The sequence below is a fragment of the Sparus aurata genome, chromosome 24, assembly GCF_900880675.1.
Source record: "Sparus aurata chromosome 24, fSpaAur1.1, whole genome shotgun sequence".
NCBI classification, from domain to species: Eukaryota; Metazoa; Chordata; class Actinopteri; order Spariformes; family Sparidae; genus Sparus; species Sparus aurata.
The window spans coordinates 10,582,124-10,600,121 of record NC_044210.1 but is presented as its reverse complement, the minus strand read 5'-3'; the positions used below and the strand labels follow the sequence as shown (position 1 = coordinate 10,600,121).

Genomic DNA, 17,998 nt, shown 5'->3' with positions numbered 1-17,998 from the left:
GTCAGGGACCCTGGAGCCACTGCCTCAACGTGGGAATCACTGCTCTTGATTTAGGCTCCCTGGTAATCACACTGAGATTACTTTTTATCATTAAAGACTGCATTAGTCTTCATAAATAACACCTTAGATCATAGCATCTATATCCTCTTTAATACTAACATTCATGTAATACACGTCAGATGTATAATTTATCACAGGACAGAGAATGAACTATTTGAAATGCATTACTTTTATGTAAAATAATGTTGCCTATGAAATAGCATTTAGAATCACCAGGACCTCGATGACTGAGCGCTGTCATCATCATGCTTAAAACACATTATGTTGATGTGGAAGTTCACATGAAAGGATAAATCCCACCCAAAATGATCATGCTGATTGAAAATCTGGGAATGTTTTTTATCCTTAATACATTTCTGGAGCTTGAGTCCTGAACAACTGAAGTAGATGGGGGCTTGTCTAAAAAACTAAAGAGAAAAACACTTTTAGCTCAGCTACAGTGGGATTTCAACTTTACAAAAGGGTTTAATCATTTAGACGCCTTTTTAATTAAGTCAATTTAGGATCTTAGGGTGTTAGGAGACTTTAATTACCCCAGACGAGCCGCATGGAGCCGTTTTTCTATTATATTTTCCATTGTTTTACTACGTTTTTAAAACAAATCTCCTTCTACTCCAGTTGTTTAAGAGAAAGCTGCGACTCTGTTTTGCTGTGAAGCTGCAGGAATGTTTTATGGACTATCAACACATCACCCAAACTTTCCATCAGCATGACGGTGAGTGGATAATGACTGAATCTTCATCAGCTTAACTTTTGCACATAATGATTCAATACAATCACAAGGTTTCATGTAGCCTATACGTCTGCATTGATCTAATTTAAGTTATTAGATGTATTTACATTGACTCAACATGATAGATGCATTTTACTTGAACAGTTTATGTAAGAATATAAGATGGAACATTCACGTTTAATTGAAGTTGTTTGAGTGCAATTGAGATAACACAATTGGATTGTGAGTAATCAAATTCCAGTGCTCTTCCTGCCCATGCCTCGCAGGCTAATTGATGTTTCCGGTGTCTCTCCAGAGGAGGGCGCCAGAGTATAACCCTCCCCTGCAGCAGCCTCCTTGTGTAATCTGGATGCTGATGCCGGTGCACCATCGCGTGCCGCAGCTACAAATAACGGGATGTCCAGTACATAACTGCAGCCTTTAGCCAAGAGCATTTAATATAACATGTCTGGGCTGTAGGTCTGTGATCACAATGGCTGCGGGTGTTTCCAACCTGTCCTGATAACAAAGGGCCTGAATGGCGCAGGAACCCCACATGGTTCGTCCAAACAAGGCACATTCTGATGGCTTTGCTCGCTGAGTGCACGTCTGACGTCTGTGGGTGAAAGCACACAAAAATCCCCACAGAATCTAGATTAAAAATTAAAATCGCAGCCTATAAGAGCGAAGGTACCCTGTGGATGAAACGCCAGGTCGCTTTAAATTCACAAATTGAGGGATACCCACACACGCGCCTTCTCTCATTTTGGCTGTAAACACATATTTGGTGAGGACTGACCCTCATACGTGAATTTCTGGATTAAAAAAAAAAGTAGTGTGCGCACGGCGGCTCCGCGTCTCACTAGTGCGCCTCATCATCGCCGGGGCTCGAAACGCGTGTAATGGGAAGCGCTACCTCCCTCCTTCATGCGTAAATTATGTAGGGCAGGACGGGAATGCTGTGCTACCTCCATTTGAGAAAACCCGGCCGGTGAATGTGAGAGTGGGGAGAGAGAAGAGGGAGAGAAAAAACAAACAAACAAACAAAACAGAAATCAGCAAAAAGCAGAGCTCGTCTTCTTGCAGCGTTTGACTGAAGCGCATCACGACGTGTCTATTGTGAAGCCAGGGAGAAGAAAAGATGGACATCACGGACCAAGGAGCTCAAATGGAGCCGCTCTTACCAACGGTAAGACCAAATACACGCGCTATTGTTGTGTTTGTGTTCAATTTCATGTCCTGGAGCCTTTAGACCAAGATGAATCTGCCTGAAGCTTATGTAATTTCTCTTTGGAATAAAACGTCCCATCAGTGTATGGTTCATATTCAATACCTCTGGATGTCAAATTGACCCATATTATGACTGTTTTACTGGTGCCTGCGATGGATCCCATGACAAACATGGATGCTGCGCACCATAAATTGGCAGAATTGATGGTTGCACCTTGCGCACAATTCATATTTTGAGCCAAAGATGACATCTTTCAAACACAAGACATTTGTGATGCACTGTACACGTAGAGAGAATGTTACACAGCAGCTAGAGTTTCACATTTTTTTTTCATCCCTAACATGTTCAGCCAGATCAAATCGACCCAGTTTTTCTACTCTTTGTGTAAACCTGCTGTTGCTCTGAGTAGATGCTGTAGGTCTAACAGGCCTGTGATGAGAGCACGAGGTGTTTGATCCTGACAATGAGGAGACAGAGGGGGGCTTCATCAGTTGAATGCAACAAGCTCATGCTCTTTACATCTTTGCATGATGAGCTTCACTGGATTATTCTTCATAACCCGGTGCGTCGGCCCATTTTCAGAGCACAACAGAAATTCATGCAAAAAGTAATCTTTCTCGTGAGCCGCTTCCTCTTGGAATCCCCATCCATCAACCTGAGAAATACAAAAGATGCTACGCAAGCATCCAAAAGTCTTATATATGTCACTGAGATGCCTTCCAGTGGGCTCATGCTGCCGGAGTACAACAGGACAGAAACAGTTGGCACAACACCAAACAAGCATGTCTCAACCCTAACACATTGAGCCACTTGACGGCAGATCCTCCTCCTGCAGGTCAGCCTCCCCTCATTAGCATTCAGGTGAGACTGCACAGAGAAGGAGGAGGAGGGAAGAAAAAAAATGTCCGCTGCTTCCTTGGATGCACAGACAGAGGAGAGGGGGATGAAATACGCCTGCTTCGTGCCTCCTGTTTGAAAGCAGCGATTGCTCCGGAGGCGAATCAATAACCCTCCTTGTTTTGTCCTATTTGTGGACGTGTTACATGAGGACTCAGTTTTCCAGCGCCAACAGTGAAGCCTGATGTGGCGTGGGATGGCTGTTCTGTTTCCCCTGCAGTCTCAATGCAGTGTGGCTGCTCTTCCTGTTGTTGTAACTCATCGCTGTTTCCCCAGTCCCTTCTGCCTACACAGGCAAGCAAACGCGTTGTCATGGTTTCACCGGGATGTGCATGGGTATGTGAGGTGTAAGCACGTTGGGAATCTCAGGGACTTCTCACCAGCACAACATGAGAAGAAAAAAAAATGATTGTGCCCCATTCTGGGTTACCAGGTTCCCAAGGTCAAGCATGAGAGTATGCTTAATTTACAGCAGGAAGCATTGCTAATTGCTGAGTTGTTTTGAATTGGGACAGGTTTATTACATGTTCAGGAAATTCTTAACGGACAGTAAAGTATCCACAATGCTTTTGTTCCGTTGACTGATATTCTTCGTGTTCTTTGACTTGCAGGAACAAAGTCCCCAAGAAAATAAAGAAGTGGTGAGTACCCAGATCTCTTACTCGCTTTATCTGCCCTGCAAAAATGTCATATTGATTTGCTTCATAATATGAACTTTGACTCAACTGAATGCACTTGCTAGAGAGTAGTTTAAAAACACAAGCTCTAGAAATCAATAGTGAAATAGTAAAGTAAGAAATATAAAGGGCAACACGAGGATAATAAAAAGGGGGTCAGAAGAGATGTACTGACTGTTGTTAGGATAAAGCAAGTCTGTAAAGAGCTTCAAGAAAGTAATTAATTATATGTGAGGTACCTGTTCTTATTTATGTCCAGACTAGTCAACTGAAAGAAAATTAATTGCCGGCTATTTTGATAATCGCTTTAGCATTTCAGTAATTTTTAAAGCAGAAATGTCAGAAATGTGCTGCTGTTGTTTGTCCTTTCTGACAGTAAATGAAGATTATTTGGGTTTTGGGCTGTTTGTTGTACAAGAGAAGCAATTGTGATATTGATGTTTTATAGACTGAGCGATTAATCAATCGCAAAATATAATCAGTAATGAAAATAATAATTATAATGGCCATTTTCTGCTATTCTATACTTAAACTAGTAAAGTGGGGTACTTTTTACTCCACGAAATGTATTTCATAGTTATAAGTTACTTTGCAGATTTAGAGATTTCACACTGAAACATGCGATAAGCTTCTAAAAAAATATGTAATGAATCACTGAAGCAGCTAAAACTAACACTGTCACATGTCAATCACATGATCATATTTGGGTCACAGGTATCTCATATAGCGCCTGCATAAACAGAAGAATAACGCCTGGCTCTGCTGTTCCCCTCAGCTCTATGGAACCTTCTAGCATCTTTCAGCACTTTGTTTTGGTTTTACTACAAGCAATTTTTTTGTTTTAAGTTCATTTTCACCACCTTCGTTAGTGTAGTTTCCGATATCAGTGGGAAGCCGGGGGTAAAAGTCTGATATTAATTTTTGAGGTGACAATTACATGAAACGTTCTCGTGAGAAAATCTTGCAGGGTGACGCCAAAAGTAGTACTGTAACTCTGCTGACAGAGACTCTGTCACACTACCAGTAAAATAAAGTACACTGCATTGCCAGCTTCTCTCATTGACTTCAAACATCTACAAAGATTGGCTGATGTTACTATTGCTGGCTGGCAAATGTCAGCTAACCGCTAGCTAATACATGGGCGACCTTTAATTCTATGCAGTGTAATTGAAAACTGGTGATGATTATAACTGTGTTTTCCTGTAATGTGTGATATGATGTATTGGGGGGACAAATCCTTTTTCTTCCCAGGATCTGGGCGTCCTCCCCGTCTCCCGTTGGTATTAATGCCATGGTTAAATTGCCATAAAAACCTACCGTACCGTACCTGCCCAACATCAAACAGCAGCTCATGAACATAGTAGAATATTTAGCATTTCCTTCAGGTAAACGTTGGGGCCCGTTTTCACATTTCAGATGTCTGCGAGATGTTAATGGTTCCACCAAAGAGACTTTTCTTCTCAGATGGCTTCACTTAAATGACTTTTTATACCTCTAAAAATTTAAAATTGGACTGGACTAAACTACCAATTATCTATGAAACTAGCTCCAACTTGAGTAACTTCAACAATAAAATGTTGCTCACACATTGATGCATCATTAATAAAAATCTAATTATGTAATTTATCAGACCCTAACCCTTGACTGAAGGAGTCTAACTTGTTAAGGAGTATTTTTAAATAGTTGTTTTAGTAGTTTTACTAAAGTTAAGGATCTAAAGAAGAGGTAAAGAAGTCAATAAAAGTTTAAAAAGTAATAAATAGGCAGATTTTTTTATTCTGTTGATGGCTCTGATGGCAGAAGTGTGATGGTTCTTAATCCATGTCTTCTATAATCTATAATCTACAGTAATATTGGACAGCTGTAACCGGTTTCGGTCTTTAATTAGCCAGCTTGCTTAGCAGATGTCAAGTATTTTTAGATCACAATTGTCACACATGTCACCATGCATCTGGCAGCCACCACGCGAGGCTGAGAGCAGGCTGGCTAAATAAATAACAATAGATAATGGGAGTTAAGTGAGATGGCTTTGAAGAGCTCGCAGGATGCGAGTGTAAGCAGACAATCGAGCTGGCTGGAGAGGACTTTTGATGCATGCATGTCATATTGCTTATGCAACTGTGGGCTGTGGGCCAGACTGAGGACAAGGCTGAGCACAAAGTGTGTGCCACTGGCCAAACTGTGAAGCCTCTCTTTACTAGAACTTTCTTCAGTCCTAGATATTGTTGGGATGCGGGGGTATTTCTCATCTTTGTTGTTTTATCACTGCAGTTTTAACCCTTGGACTCCTTAGTAGCTGAGGTTACTTGGTAGAATATTTGAAGTAAAGGATGCATTCCGTACAAGTGCTACATGTACCATCAGAGTGGTATCTATGTTCTTATCTATAAGTCTATTTACAGAAGTGTCCAAGTACTCCTTTAATCTTGAATACAGCCTTGAGGACTCAGCTTCAATTAATCATTCAACCAAACTTTATTTATACAGCACCTTTCAAACATATGAAAATGCAGTTCAAAGTGCTTTACAAGTGATTGAATAAATAATGGGATATCAAGAAAAGTAAAAGAAATCATGAAAGATAAATACAAGCCATAGAAAATAACGATGAAGGTGAAATAAACTACTACATGTTAAAATGTTGACAAAGTAAGATAGAATAGAACAACAATGATAAACAGTAAAATAAAGATAAAAAAGAAAGGGTTATGAAAAAAAACAAATGAATTAAAATGGGTATAAACATTGAAACCATAAGATTAAGACACCAAATAAATAGATACAGTAGTTTTTTAGTTTAGGTTTATAAGTATCAGTATTTTCAGCTCCTTGCAGATCCAGGAGGCTATTCCAATGGCTTGGAGCATCATGGCTGAGAGCAGCATCACCAAATGTTTTCACCAAATGTTTTCTGCTTTGTGGAACAGCTCAAAGAGACGAGCCGGGGGATCTGGGGGGCATTCCTGGCTCGTAAACTAAAGCGTGAATGTATTCTCTGCCAGTATTGACTCTTTTTTTGACTCACCACCTTTCATCTGCTCCGACTTGGACTTGTTTGAGTCTTTTGGATTTGTGTTTCATCCAAAACCAAAATTACAGGTGTGAAACGTCACCCTGATCACGGCCCGGAACAAACCGCTGAACCTTTGACAAAAGAAGGTTGGTCTCGGCATAGAATCAATGAAACTATGGTTCAGTCAGTTGTTTTTTTTTTTTATCTTTCGCACTCTTGGACCAACTACAGGAAGCTCTGGCAGGCTTTTGTCAGAAGTGGAAAAAGGAAAACCAGCACAAAAGAAAATGAGGCACAGTAGCACATGGGTATTACACATGAAGTTGATGCGTCTGGTAGTAATGCCATTGTAATGCTATCTTAGCAGCAACAAAATGAATTTATCCATTCAAATTAAATTGCAAGTATAGGAGGAGGCAGCTCACACAGGCTTAGACAACAAAACAGAGGTGTATGCATGTATTGTTCCTTAGTGTGCTGGAATGATTGCATTGTATAACAAAAATACAACATGGTGTCCCAGAAGAAGAAAATAATGGACAATATGGAGACATATCCTGTATTTTACATTGTTTTTTGCAATCCCGAGCCATTGCCAGTCATCAAGGGAAAGGAAAAGGCAGGTTGTATTGTCTTTAGTTGCTTGTTAGACACTTGTGTTGTCTGCACGTTAGCTCGTGAAGCATCAAGCATCAATAGCATTGCCGTGGTGAATCTGCTGTTTGAAATGCTTTGAGCACTTGAGTCTTGAACCTCTGTTGACCACTTCTTGACTTGAACTCGAGTACACCTGATCCTGGATATGACTTGGATTTGAACTGATGTGGTCCTAATTACAACCCTGACATAATCGCAGGCCGTCTGCCAGGCTGTCCACTTAGGGCTGGTTGATTGGTCGGATTGGAGAAGACCAGCGAGAACAGACGGAGGAAGTCTGCCGGAGCTGCCCGGGCTTGTTCTTTTGAGCGTGCTGTTCTTGGATCAGTGTGAAATCGCTGTTTGATTCGGTGATCCAACTGTGCAAAACTGGCAGGCAGGCAGGAAGCCTTCCCCACCGCAGCTAGGAGCCTAGACCGGCTGTGCTCCTTTCCATGGTTAATTATAGCAGTGTCAGTGGAGAGGAAGCTGAAGAGGGCATGGAGATAGGTAGAGGTAGAGGGTACAGAGCTGGATAGAGGACGTGAGAGACAGATGGTAAGATGAGGAAAATGAGATGCAGTGCTAAGTGTGGTTTTGCTGTCTCATCTTCACCTGTAAAAATATCACAAGTCATCTTTAAAAAGTATCAGATGACATGATCCACAAAGACAGCATTATTGTAATTTGACAGGCAGTGCAGCAAAAATAGTTGCTTGCTCCTCCGGATCTGTTTCTAGCACACCGTGCCTCGATCACAGTTTCGCTGACGATGCACTACAGCCAGAGAACAGCTTCTTCGCCTCAGGTAGGTTGTGCAAACACAGAGGCATGCACGTAAAGATGCACATCCTGTTTACGGTAAGCTTGCTGCTTCTCCTGCTTGAGGTGTGTAGTGACCGTGGCACTGTAGCTGTGAGGTGGACTGGGGCTGTGTGAAGACCCTCATGCAAGATGGTGCTATTTGACTCCCTGCGACCTCAGGCTTCTCTTAGGTAACAGAGCTACAGAGCTGCTTGGAGGCTCAGCAGAGCAGAACTGTGCACAGCACAGCATCGGTGATGTCAGAGCGCTAATCTCTCTGGGGGGATTGGCGGATGGACGCTTGTCAGAAACATTTGATGCTACCCTGGATGAAAGCCGTTGGAGGCAGAGGGAGAGGCAGAGTCGGAGCTGTGCTGAGCTCCGTGCTTTTGTTTTTATGTAGTAATCGTGGTGCTTTTCGGAGTGAGGCTGCTGCCATATTCCAGCATGGGGAGAGCGGCTGAGGAGAGCGGCTGAGGAGAAGAGAGGAGAGGCTTTGACTGAGGAGCTGACTCTATCTGTGTCTGCTATTCTCTCTGACTCTCACATACATTTACAAAAACACACTCTGAGTCCAGAGCGGGGCTCAGGCCCTGAGCCTTAGCCTCTCGTCTTACCATTGCCGCAAGCACAAGGGGAGTTAGCGGGCATCCTGCCCCAACCTTAAAGGAAGCACACCATGCTCTCAGTGGACCACAGTAAAGGATTTATATATCAGGTAGGTTAATCTGATCTTGCAAAAGTATCCAATGTGTAAGAGAGAGAGCATTTCTGTGGCTTTGCTGTAATTTGCTGAGTGTTGTCAAATCCGGCAACATACAGAAATATACATTTGTTAACCAGCCACATTTTAGACTGTTTTGACTGCACTATTGTCGTGACATTGATGTTAAATAGTACCAACAGTAGATGAGGAATATTTGTCGGAAAAAGCTTTGCGTGTGCTCTTTCATTCTTGCTTACCGCAGAATGTTAATGCATGTATAGTTGATGGGGAGGCTTGCAGAGAGGGCCACTTGTGCTGATGTGCATGCGAAAGGTCCCGGGTCTGTTTGCTGACAGATGGGACTGTCATTCTGGGGCGAGTGAGGAGCTTATACCCGCTGTACTGACCCTGGTGATCTCTGAGGGAACAAAAGGCGAATAAAAGCCAGAAACACTGGATTTGTTTGTGTTTGAGCACTTTTGTCACATATATCGGTTTTTTTTTGTCTGGTGGTTTTTGTGCTTTTAGGACGTGCAGAAAGTTTTTTGGTTTTTTTTCAAGTTCAAAGCTTTTAAAAACCTGCTTTTTATGGAGGTCAGCGCCCACACCTCTCATCTCCATATGTCTGACGGGGTTAGAGAGAAGTGATGATGCAGAGATGCTCCCGGTGTATTTAGCATATTCTTCCCTGTGATGCTGCCGATGCTGATCCTGCTGCTATTGCCACAGTAACCATGGCCATCTGTAGGGATGAAAACCATGACAACAGAAGCTGTCAGCCAATCACAAGGCGTGTACAGCTGCTGATAATCCATCTCCACTCTTAGCTAGCTACGAGCTATAAAATCACTCTCATACAGCATGTATACAAAGTCCACTAAAGCAGATTGGAAGTTAATAGACTGACATTTAAACCAAAGGATTTTGCATGAAACGCCACATGCTCGGATAGTTTCTGAGCTTGCTGTGGAAGAATGTGTGCAACTTACTCGCTCTAACATGATTTTAAGCCCACACCTACTGTCCTAGATCTTAAGGTATAGTAATGTAAACATTAATCATCCCCGCTGTCGTGAAAGCCTCAGGAGGACACAGGAATCAGGGCACGTATCTGCTGCCCTGAGAGCGATGTGATAATGTGCACAGATTCCTGGAACGGAGCCTGTGAGAATCAATAGGTCTGTGATTTACACTGGCCGAGAAAATGGAATACAAGCTCTCAGACAAATCTGTTGTTGACACTCGGACAGATCTTCTCTGTTGTTTTATAACTAGTCATGTCTGAAAGAAAACATCACTGGATAGTTGATATGCCCGGCTGGTGTTGCACCCGTTTTTCCATTACGTTTTGTGTTTTTTGTTCCCATGCGCTGGTAAAAAATTTGACTGTATGAAACATGAAATTAAAGATTTTCATTTGCGTTTTGCAGACTAATCCTTATTCCGAATGCAACGACTGCTATGTCTGTGATCACTGAAAGTTGAAGCATTAGTTTGAAAGCAGTTTTCACCCTTTCATCATTGGACCAGGCTCTTGTAAAATAAATGAGTGGTTTCTGAGAGCTAGATGTGAAGCAGTCATGTTTCTTTTTTGTCTTTGAAAAAAGGAGTCATGTTTTTTCTGTAGTCTGTTTGCATTCATTAGTGGAATACACGAAATCATCACAGATGAGGTCAGAGCCATATTTTTGGAGAGGCTCTTGCTCATGCCAGCGCTGGATTTAAACATTATTGGCGCCCTCTTTGACTGAAGTGTAACGTTAGCCAGCTTTGTTAGCTTAAACTCCTAGCCTCGTCCATGAGTAAATGTATGCTTCCTTCTGCATCATTGGAGGGCAGTTCGGTAGAAAGTAGTTGTTCCTACATAAAACTGCTTACAACAAGATGTGTATAGGTCATCTTGAGTAATGTTATCTTGCTAGCTTAACATTAACTTAGCAAAGCTTCAACACAGGTAGCAGAGTTGGACGGAGAAACAGAAAGGGAAATATAATTGGTTATATCTTTTGATTCAGTATTAAATTAAGCTTTTAATTGATAGTAAACCCACCATCATTTCACCATCATTTTGGCATTATGGCCGTAGCCATCTTGGGTTTTTGGAGCCAAAAGTGATCATATTTGGACACTGGTTAGAGCTGGGTAGGATATGCTTTATAATTTATTTTACTTTAAATGGGACCATTATTTACAAAAATCATACTGTGTTAAATAGACTTGAAACTAGTGATTGAGACCATAAACTCATTAGGAAACTGTCTACTCAGGTAATAAATCAAGCGAGAAGTAGGGTCATTTTCTCATAAGCTTACATGCAATCAGACTTATTTTTGCAACCACTTTATTAAGCTAGTCCACAGCTTAGCTCAGTGATTGGATGCTTAGCCCTCTCGTTTTTATGTGCACAGGCATGTCTTCAAACTTTTATCAAAGAATCAGAGATTTTCGAATGCAGCTATTCATCTTTTTGACCCATGAGGAGACAGGAGAGTTTGATGTTGATCTGAGTCGAAGAGGTGCTCCAACTGTGAGTCATGTAACATTATCTATGGGAAGATGAACTGCATTAGACCCTTACTGCCTCCTAAATGACCTCTTCCTCTTCCACTCTCCACACCTTCAGACTGTAATACAGGCTTTCTGTAATTATTAAATCATTAGGTCTTCATACTCTAGAGCTCCCTCTGAGCCACAGGAGACATAATTTTTTTCGTAATCTATGTGCTCCTTTAAATGAAAATGTCATTGATTGTCATTAAAAGTGCCCTCCAACAATCTGTGCATTCATACAGACAATGTTAGTTAACAAAGTTAACAAACTACAGTAGCTCCAGGCTGTACACCATGCTATGACAAGCCAGTCTTACATTCACTCTTCAGCTGTGGCAGGGTGGTCCGCATGTGGAGGAGCGCTGACTGGGCTGTCACTTTGTTTCAATTGAGTGGCGTTCACCTTTAACTACACTAACATTGAGAGGTCGGAGTCAGGAGGAAAGTGGAGCAAGTTGTCGAGGAGATTCAGAGAGTAAGATAAGTCTTGTTAGTGTTTTTGGAGCAGGATGTTCAGACACATTTCAGGTCACTTTCTACCGTGGCTGGGTTTATTTTTGGACTGTATCAATTGAAAACACGCCGCAAGATGTTGTGGACAGGATTATTCTGAGACGGATTTCTCATCCTTTGTCTCGTGTCAGGTTTTAAAACAATGCATATTCATTAGTAGGATTCAGTGAGAGCATGGATGTGTGTTATTTACCGCTTTCCCACGATCTTTAGTCCTTTTTCCGCTCACCAGTCTTCACCAGATGTGTTTACAAAAGCGAGGTTGGTGGCTGGCTGGTGATGCCGAGGACACGCTGGCTTTTGTCGGCCCTTTTGGGTCAATCACTCGAGCCTCCGGAGGCACTGTTAAACAATGTCAGACATGAAACTCATTAGGAAGAGTGGTCAGGGACACGGACTGCACGTGGGGCAGCCTGAGGTGTGCAATCTGGTTTTGAGTGGTGGTGGATGAATAGGTTTAGAAATGCCCCCAGTGTTTCCCTTTTAATAAAATTTATCTGGGTGGCCCCTGTCTAAAATCACATTTCACAGTGCAGATTGATTGAAAAAGTCTGCTGTATTGACACTTTTAAGTGCAATTGGTAGTTTTTGCAGCCCCCAGATACATCCAGCTTGGTTACGACCACCGCAAACAATATATCAACCTGTGGGAAACCTGTAACTCTAGATTCAGTGCCTCCGGGGACACCTGTTCGTCGGAGGGGAACACTGGTGGTAATCCTGTGACAGATTTAGGCTGTTCTAGAGATTTGTTTTGTTGCTAAATGTTTTGTCTGGGAAATTACCCAGATTTTTGTTGTTAGGTTTAAGTCTCTTCAGGAAGGATGTTTAAAAGACTAAGATAAAAAAAAAAAACAACAACCTTTATTCAGGCTATAGAACTAAACATACTGTATGTATGCTGGAGAATTACTTTTGCTTATTTTAAGTGTACTCCTCAAGCCTCAAGCAGAGATGATGAGTGGCATCTTATTTCCTTCCAACTCCCGCCTCCAGATCTTCTTTCATGTTCAAACTTGAAGTCCTCAGACCCAACTGATGCTGACTCACTTGAGGCAATATATCAGACTTCACACTTGGAGGCACAAAAGACTTGATGTGAATTTTTTTTTCACATGCAGTAGTACTCCCCTACACCTGTAAACAGACTTTGATGCGTCAAATTGCCTTTAAGTAGCGAGTTATGTAAGTAGTTTGGGTCTTGAAGGTCCAGTTTGTGTGATTTAATGGGCATCTAGTTACAAAAAAACCTCCTACAATCCCTGCAAAAGTGTGAAAAATGTGAAAAACTCTCTTCAGAGCCAGTGTTTGCTTTGTCCACACTGGGCTACCGTAGAAACATGTCAATACAATATCTCTATATTGTAGTATGATTCACTTATTCCACATGCTTTTTCAGGTTTTTATGTGCACACAACAGTAGAATGTGGATGTAGATCAGTAGAGTAAGTGAGAAACGAGGTTTAAAGGTTCTCAGCTGGTGGGGTCATGCATGATCACATCATTTTTTTTTCTTTTTGCCAAAAATAGAGCAATCATTTCACATGAGAGATTTCTGTCTTTTTTTCTCTCTGATATTGACACCGGTTTGAAGTAGGAGGGGATCAGCTGGAAAAAAAAGTGATGTCACACACCAATCAGGCCAAACCAATCAGGATTTGAATCAGATCAATGTTCTGTACTTTCTATATAATTAAAAAGTAAAATGAACAAGTGATTACCTCCTTTATGACCAAGAGTGTGTGTGCTAGTGACTTTACAGCTTTACTGCACGCATCTACAGAATGTGCGCTGAATACAAAATAAGATGAAGTCCAATGCCAAGCCTTTCCCGTGAAGGTCACGATGCTCCACTTAAACATCACTGCACAAATGCTCGAGCTGTACACACATACATGACCACACACGCACGCCCGTTAACACTGTGTGACATCCTCTGGTCCTCGGTTCGTTTCCAGGCCTGAAGCCCTTTGCTCCTCTTCGCCCCTGTGCTCATTCATCCACACTGCTCCTCCCCATCACACCACTGCCTGCAAAGGGACTGTATGCATTAGCTGGCTTATATGCATGATCGTCTCTCATGACATCCTCTATGTGTACAGTGTGTGTGCAGCCTGCATTGTACAAGTCTGTGTTTGTGAGGCTACATACACACAAACAAATCAATAACATGTAAAGCAGTGGCTTATGATCAAACCAAGATAGATGATAAAAGACTTAGACATACATTCATGTTATGTTACTGCGGTTCTACTCATCATGCCTGGTCACATGGCTACCCCCACCCCTCCCATCCCGTCTCCCCAGTGGTCTTGATCACATGCTCCGTGGTCCCGTTCCCCCCTGAAGCCTTCATCACCGACCGGCGGGCCGACGGAGAAATGCCCAATTTAATTCTCTCCACCACCACACAGGGCCCGTCCATCACTGATCCCGTGGTTAGAGACAAGGTTTTATCCGTCCGTAAAGGCTGGCAGATTAATTTCAGCCCAGATTGGTGAGCAGGGGATGCGACTCTCTGGGCTGGTCTGGGGTCAGTATCGTGAGGTAGAGAAACCAGTGTCTATAAATAGCAGCAGGGACCTGCAGGGAGGAGATTCTGGCTCATCTGTCCTACTGAGCAGGGTAAAGCTTTGTTTCTCTGTTTGGGACAGAGCAGAGAGGAGCATAGCATCAGGCTTTGATATAACTAAAAGATAGAAATCCATTAGGAAAAGAAAGTGGATTTCATCCTCTCTTATTCACTAGTTTCCCTTTTGTTGAGGGAAAATGGACAACATTTTACACAACTAAGAGAAACAAACAGCAGAGCCAGTGAGCCAAGGGACAAATGCTTTTTTTAAACTATAGCAGTGAATATACCAGACATTTATGTAGAATGTTCAGTAGAAAGGACACAAGGACTGAATTGTATTTCACTGATTTCAGCATTAAATAGCACATGTTAGCTGGTTGGCACATGTCGAGCTGCTTAATAGTTCCAGCAATCCCTCAAGTGCATCAGTACCAATATAAATGTCAAATGAGTGCCCACACAGTGTACACTGCTGTGGCAGCAAACCATAAGGGAGGGAGGGTAGACGTCCTCTACAGGGAACGCCAAGCTCCCAATTTGATAGTTTGATTGAATCAATATGTTTGTTCAGCAGGGCAGGATGTCCTCGAACAGGACAGAACATTTATTTATTTATTTATTTGTAAAGACAGCAAAGAAAAAGGCCACTTTTTCTTTAGGAGGCCAAACTGCAGGTGGTCAAGAGCCTTTGATGTTGGGATAGAAACTGACATCATAAAGGTAAAGTAGGACTGAAATCTGTACATTTTATGTGAAGCAAACACAGCTGGTTCAAACAACTTTTTAAATGTGCAATATGTAAGAATTTTACTTTAAAACATTCCAAAATTAGAATTAAACTAGAATTATTAACTGAATGTGACCAAATAACAGTTTTATCTACTAACGTTAGCATGCTAGCTCAGGCCTACAGCGGGCTCTGACTAATAGGACTGCTACCTGCATTGCTAACTGAGGTGGCGCAGTTGCACTGCTGCCGCTTGGGTTCGATTCCCAGCGGGGGCAGGACCTTCCTGTGTGGGGCACGGTGTGTTCCACCTGTGCTTGTGTGGTTACCTCCAGGTGCTCCAAAACATGTTTATTAGGTTAATGTTGTGGTCTGTGCCCTTGACCAAGGTGCTGGCCTACATGTGGAGTCGGCCCCTGGGCAGCGTCTGTTGGCTGCCCACTGCTCCTGAGGGATGGGTTAAATAAAATGCAGAGAACAAGATTCATTACAGTGTGTGATTGTATATGATAAATGACTTGTAGATACTTGTTAATGAATATTAATAAATAAAGTGTTGATGATGCAACTCCGAGCACGGCACAGAGTTATCAGAAACCCCGGTGCTGTGTTTAGATGCTCACGTTTTTAATGTTTTACAGAGAATTATGGCTGCGTTGTACCTTTTCCTCATGTTTTATAGCCTTCCTGTCATAAACTGTGCTGCAGTGACCACTGCAGTGCTAATGCAGGGGAGATGCAGGATAGACAGAGAGGGTCTGAGGCTATCAGAGCACTTGCTGTGTTATATAGACTCAGGAGGTTACAAACAGTTAATCTGGCTGGTTTTTTAAATCCTCATCCTGTTGCATTCAGGTGCTCATGCTGAATGCACACTAGCTGTATTTAGCTGTGTGTGGTTCGCGTGGATCGACACAGTGTGTTAGTGAGGCTGAGGGAGTTTCCCTTGGGACTTGCAGGGCCAACGAGTGCTGCCGACCCCCTGCTCCTCTCCCAGGCTTGTCACGAACACTCACATCTTTGCTGCTGTCACGACCACAGGGGGGAAAGATAAGGAATGCATCAGTTAGTAGACAGGTTTGCCAGTTCTTTATTTAGTTATAACAGCCACAGTAGGTTTGCAATATTAGCTATGGGTCCTGAGTGCTGTGCTCCTCTCACAGTAGATTGCGTGCAGTGGTCAGCCTCGGTCGGAGTGAATTGGAATGCAGCGGCACGGACAATGACAAAATTAGCACATGAAGAAGATGTCAGAGTCTTTCGGATTACCATTAACTATCTGTCAGGGGAAATCTAGGGAAGTCTGTCTATAGGGATTTGATAATGAATCCCCATCTGGCCAAGTGTACAGTATGTAGCCTTGCATGTCTGGGTCTGTTAATGTCCCTATATACAGTAAGCCCACCATGTCAGCTGACAGCATCTGTCTTCCTCACATGGATGTCCATGTGTGGGGGCGTGTGTGTATGTGTGTTTGTCTCTGTGTGTGAGAGACTGTTGTAGCACCAGTGCTCTTGCTTAATCTCTGGGGATCAGAGATTGATGGCCAGCATCAGGCGCCTTTAGCTTGTCACAATGCAGTGCGGCATATGCCTCCTGTGTCATTTTTGCAGTGTAGCCTGTGTCCCTCAGTTTCACACCTGTGTTAACTCAAAATAATTAAGCATAAGACCAAAAAGGTACAAGAATACATCAGCATTCGTGGAGGGCTTAAAAAGCTGGGAACTGGCACATTTATACATGGGTTTGTAAGATAATAAAATCTCTCAGAGCTAGCTCGTCATCAGTTAGCATCCTGAAAAACCTGGCAGACTCACTTCCACCTCCTGCACCATGCCTGCCAACACTGAGGTTTTAAAGTACACGAGATGTAATTATTTTTTACTACGGGCGTAGTATTGAGGCGGATTATTTATAACTTGGGTCACGTCAGACAAACAGGCAAAATGTAAGGATCCGTCTTAACAAACTAAATTATCAAATTCTCTTCATTCTTTTTACGGAATTAACAAACTGACCATAAAGGACAACACAATTTTATACTGTTTTACTTATACTACTTATACTGTTTGTTTATATTTGGCGGACCCTGCCACCTTTCTAGCTTCAAACTGGGGACCTACTTTCCTCTGAGAACAGCTTTTTTATTCAGTTATGGAAAAAAAACAATTCTGAGTCAATATTACTATTTAGATTCTGAGTTTGAATTTCTCTTCAACCACATGGTGCCCTTTTCATAATTACATTCCACAACAGTTGAATAACAGCAAGGTAACATCACGAACAACACCGGGAAAAGTAGTTGCTGTTACGACACTAATGACCTCATGCGAACAGGTACACAGTCTGGAGACCTGCAGCAAATTCACCAAGGACAACAGAGGGCAGGGGACACATGGTCTAAATGATAAACAGTAGACTCACAGCAAACACACACATGTGGAGGGACTGGAGAGAGACGGAGGCAGGACAGGAGGGAGAAGGTGATGGAGGAGGCGTCACCATGACAACTTTTTGTTCTGGTGTTCGTGGCGTGCAACTGCCCGGAAAGAAAAGCTTTCAGTTTGATGAGTAGAGCTAAAACTGTCAATATCACTGTCCACTGGCTTAAATAATCATGACTGGATACATGCAACCTCCTGTTCAAGCCTCAGTTCATAAGGGTTGGTGTTCAGTGACACTTTATGAGTTGATAAATGTTAATTAAAGCTGATGTGGCTTTAGGGCAACGATCAAAAGAGCTAAAATAGCTCTGACGCAGACACACAGTCATGTGGTGTTCATTTTTTACCATATTAGAACTCACAATTTTGCTGTGTGGCAGTATTTCTGTCCAGGATCAGATGATGTGTAAGTTTCCATCCCGCTGCAAAACAATTAAAGCCCCACGAATAACA

The 17,998-nt window shown here is 42.4% G+C and overlaps 1 protein-coding gene across 7 annotated transcripts in view; it reads left to right on the top strand.

The window, feature by feature from the left end:
- Nucleotides 1-1,397: 1,397 nt before the first annotated feature.
- The window catches only part of LOC115577220 (sodium-driven chloride bicarbonate exchanger-like), a 44,951-nt gene continuing 28,350 nt past the window's right edge, over nucleotides 1,398-17,998 (top strand). Inside the window, exons 1-2 of one of the 7 annotated variants that reach the window (XM_030410190.1) lie at nucleotides 1,398-1,961; nucleotides 3,512-3,541. In XM_030410190.1, the coding sequence (XP_030266050.1) occupies nucleotides 1,914-1,961; nucleotides 3,512-3,541 (78 nt within the window). In that variant the 5' untranslated portion in view covers nucleotides 1,398-1,913. The other 6 variants (XM_030410189.1, XM_030410193.1, XM_030410195.1 and 3 more) reach the window with 6 other exon arrangements.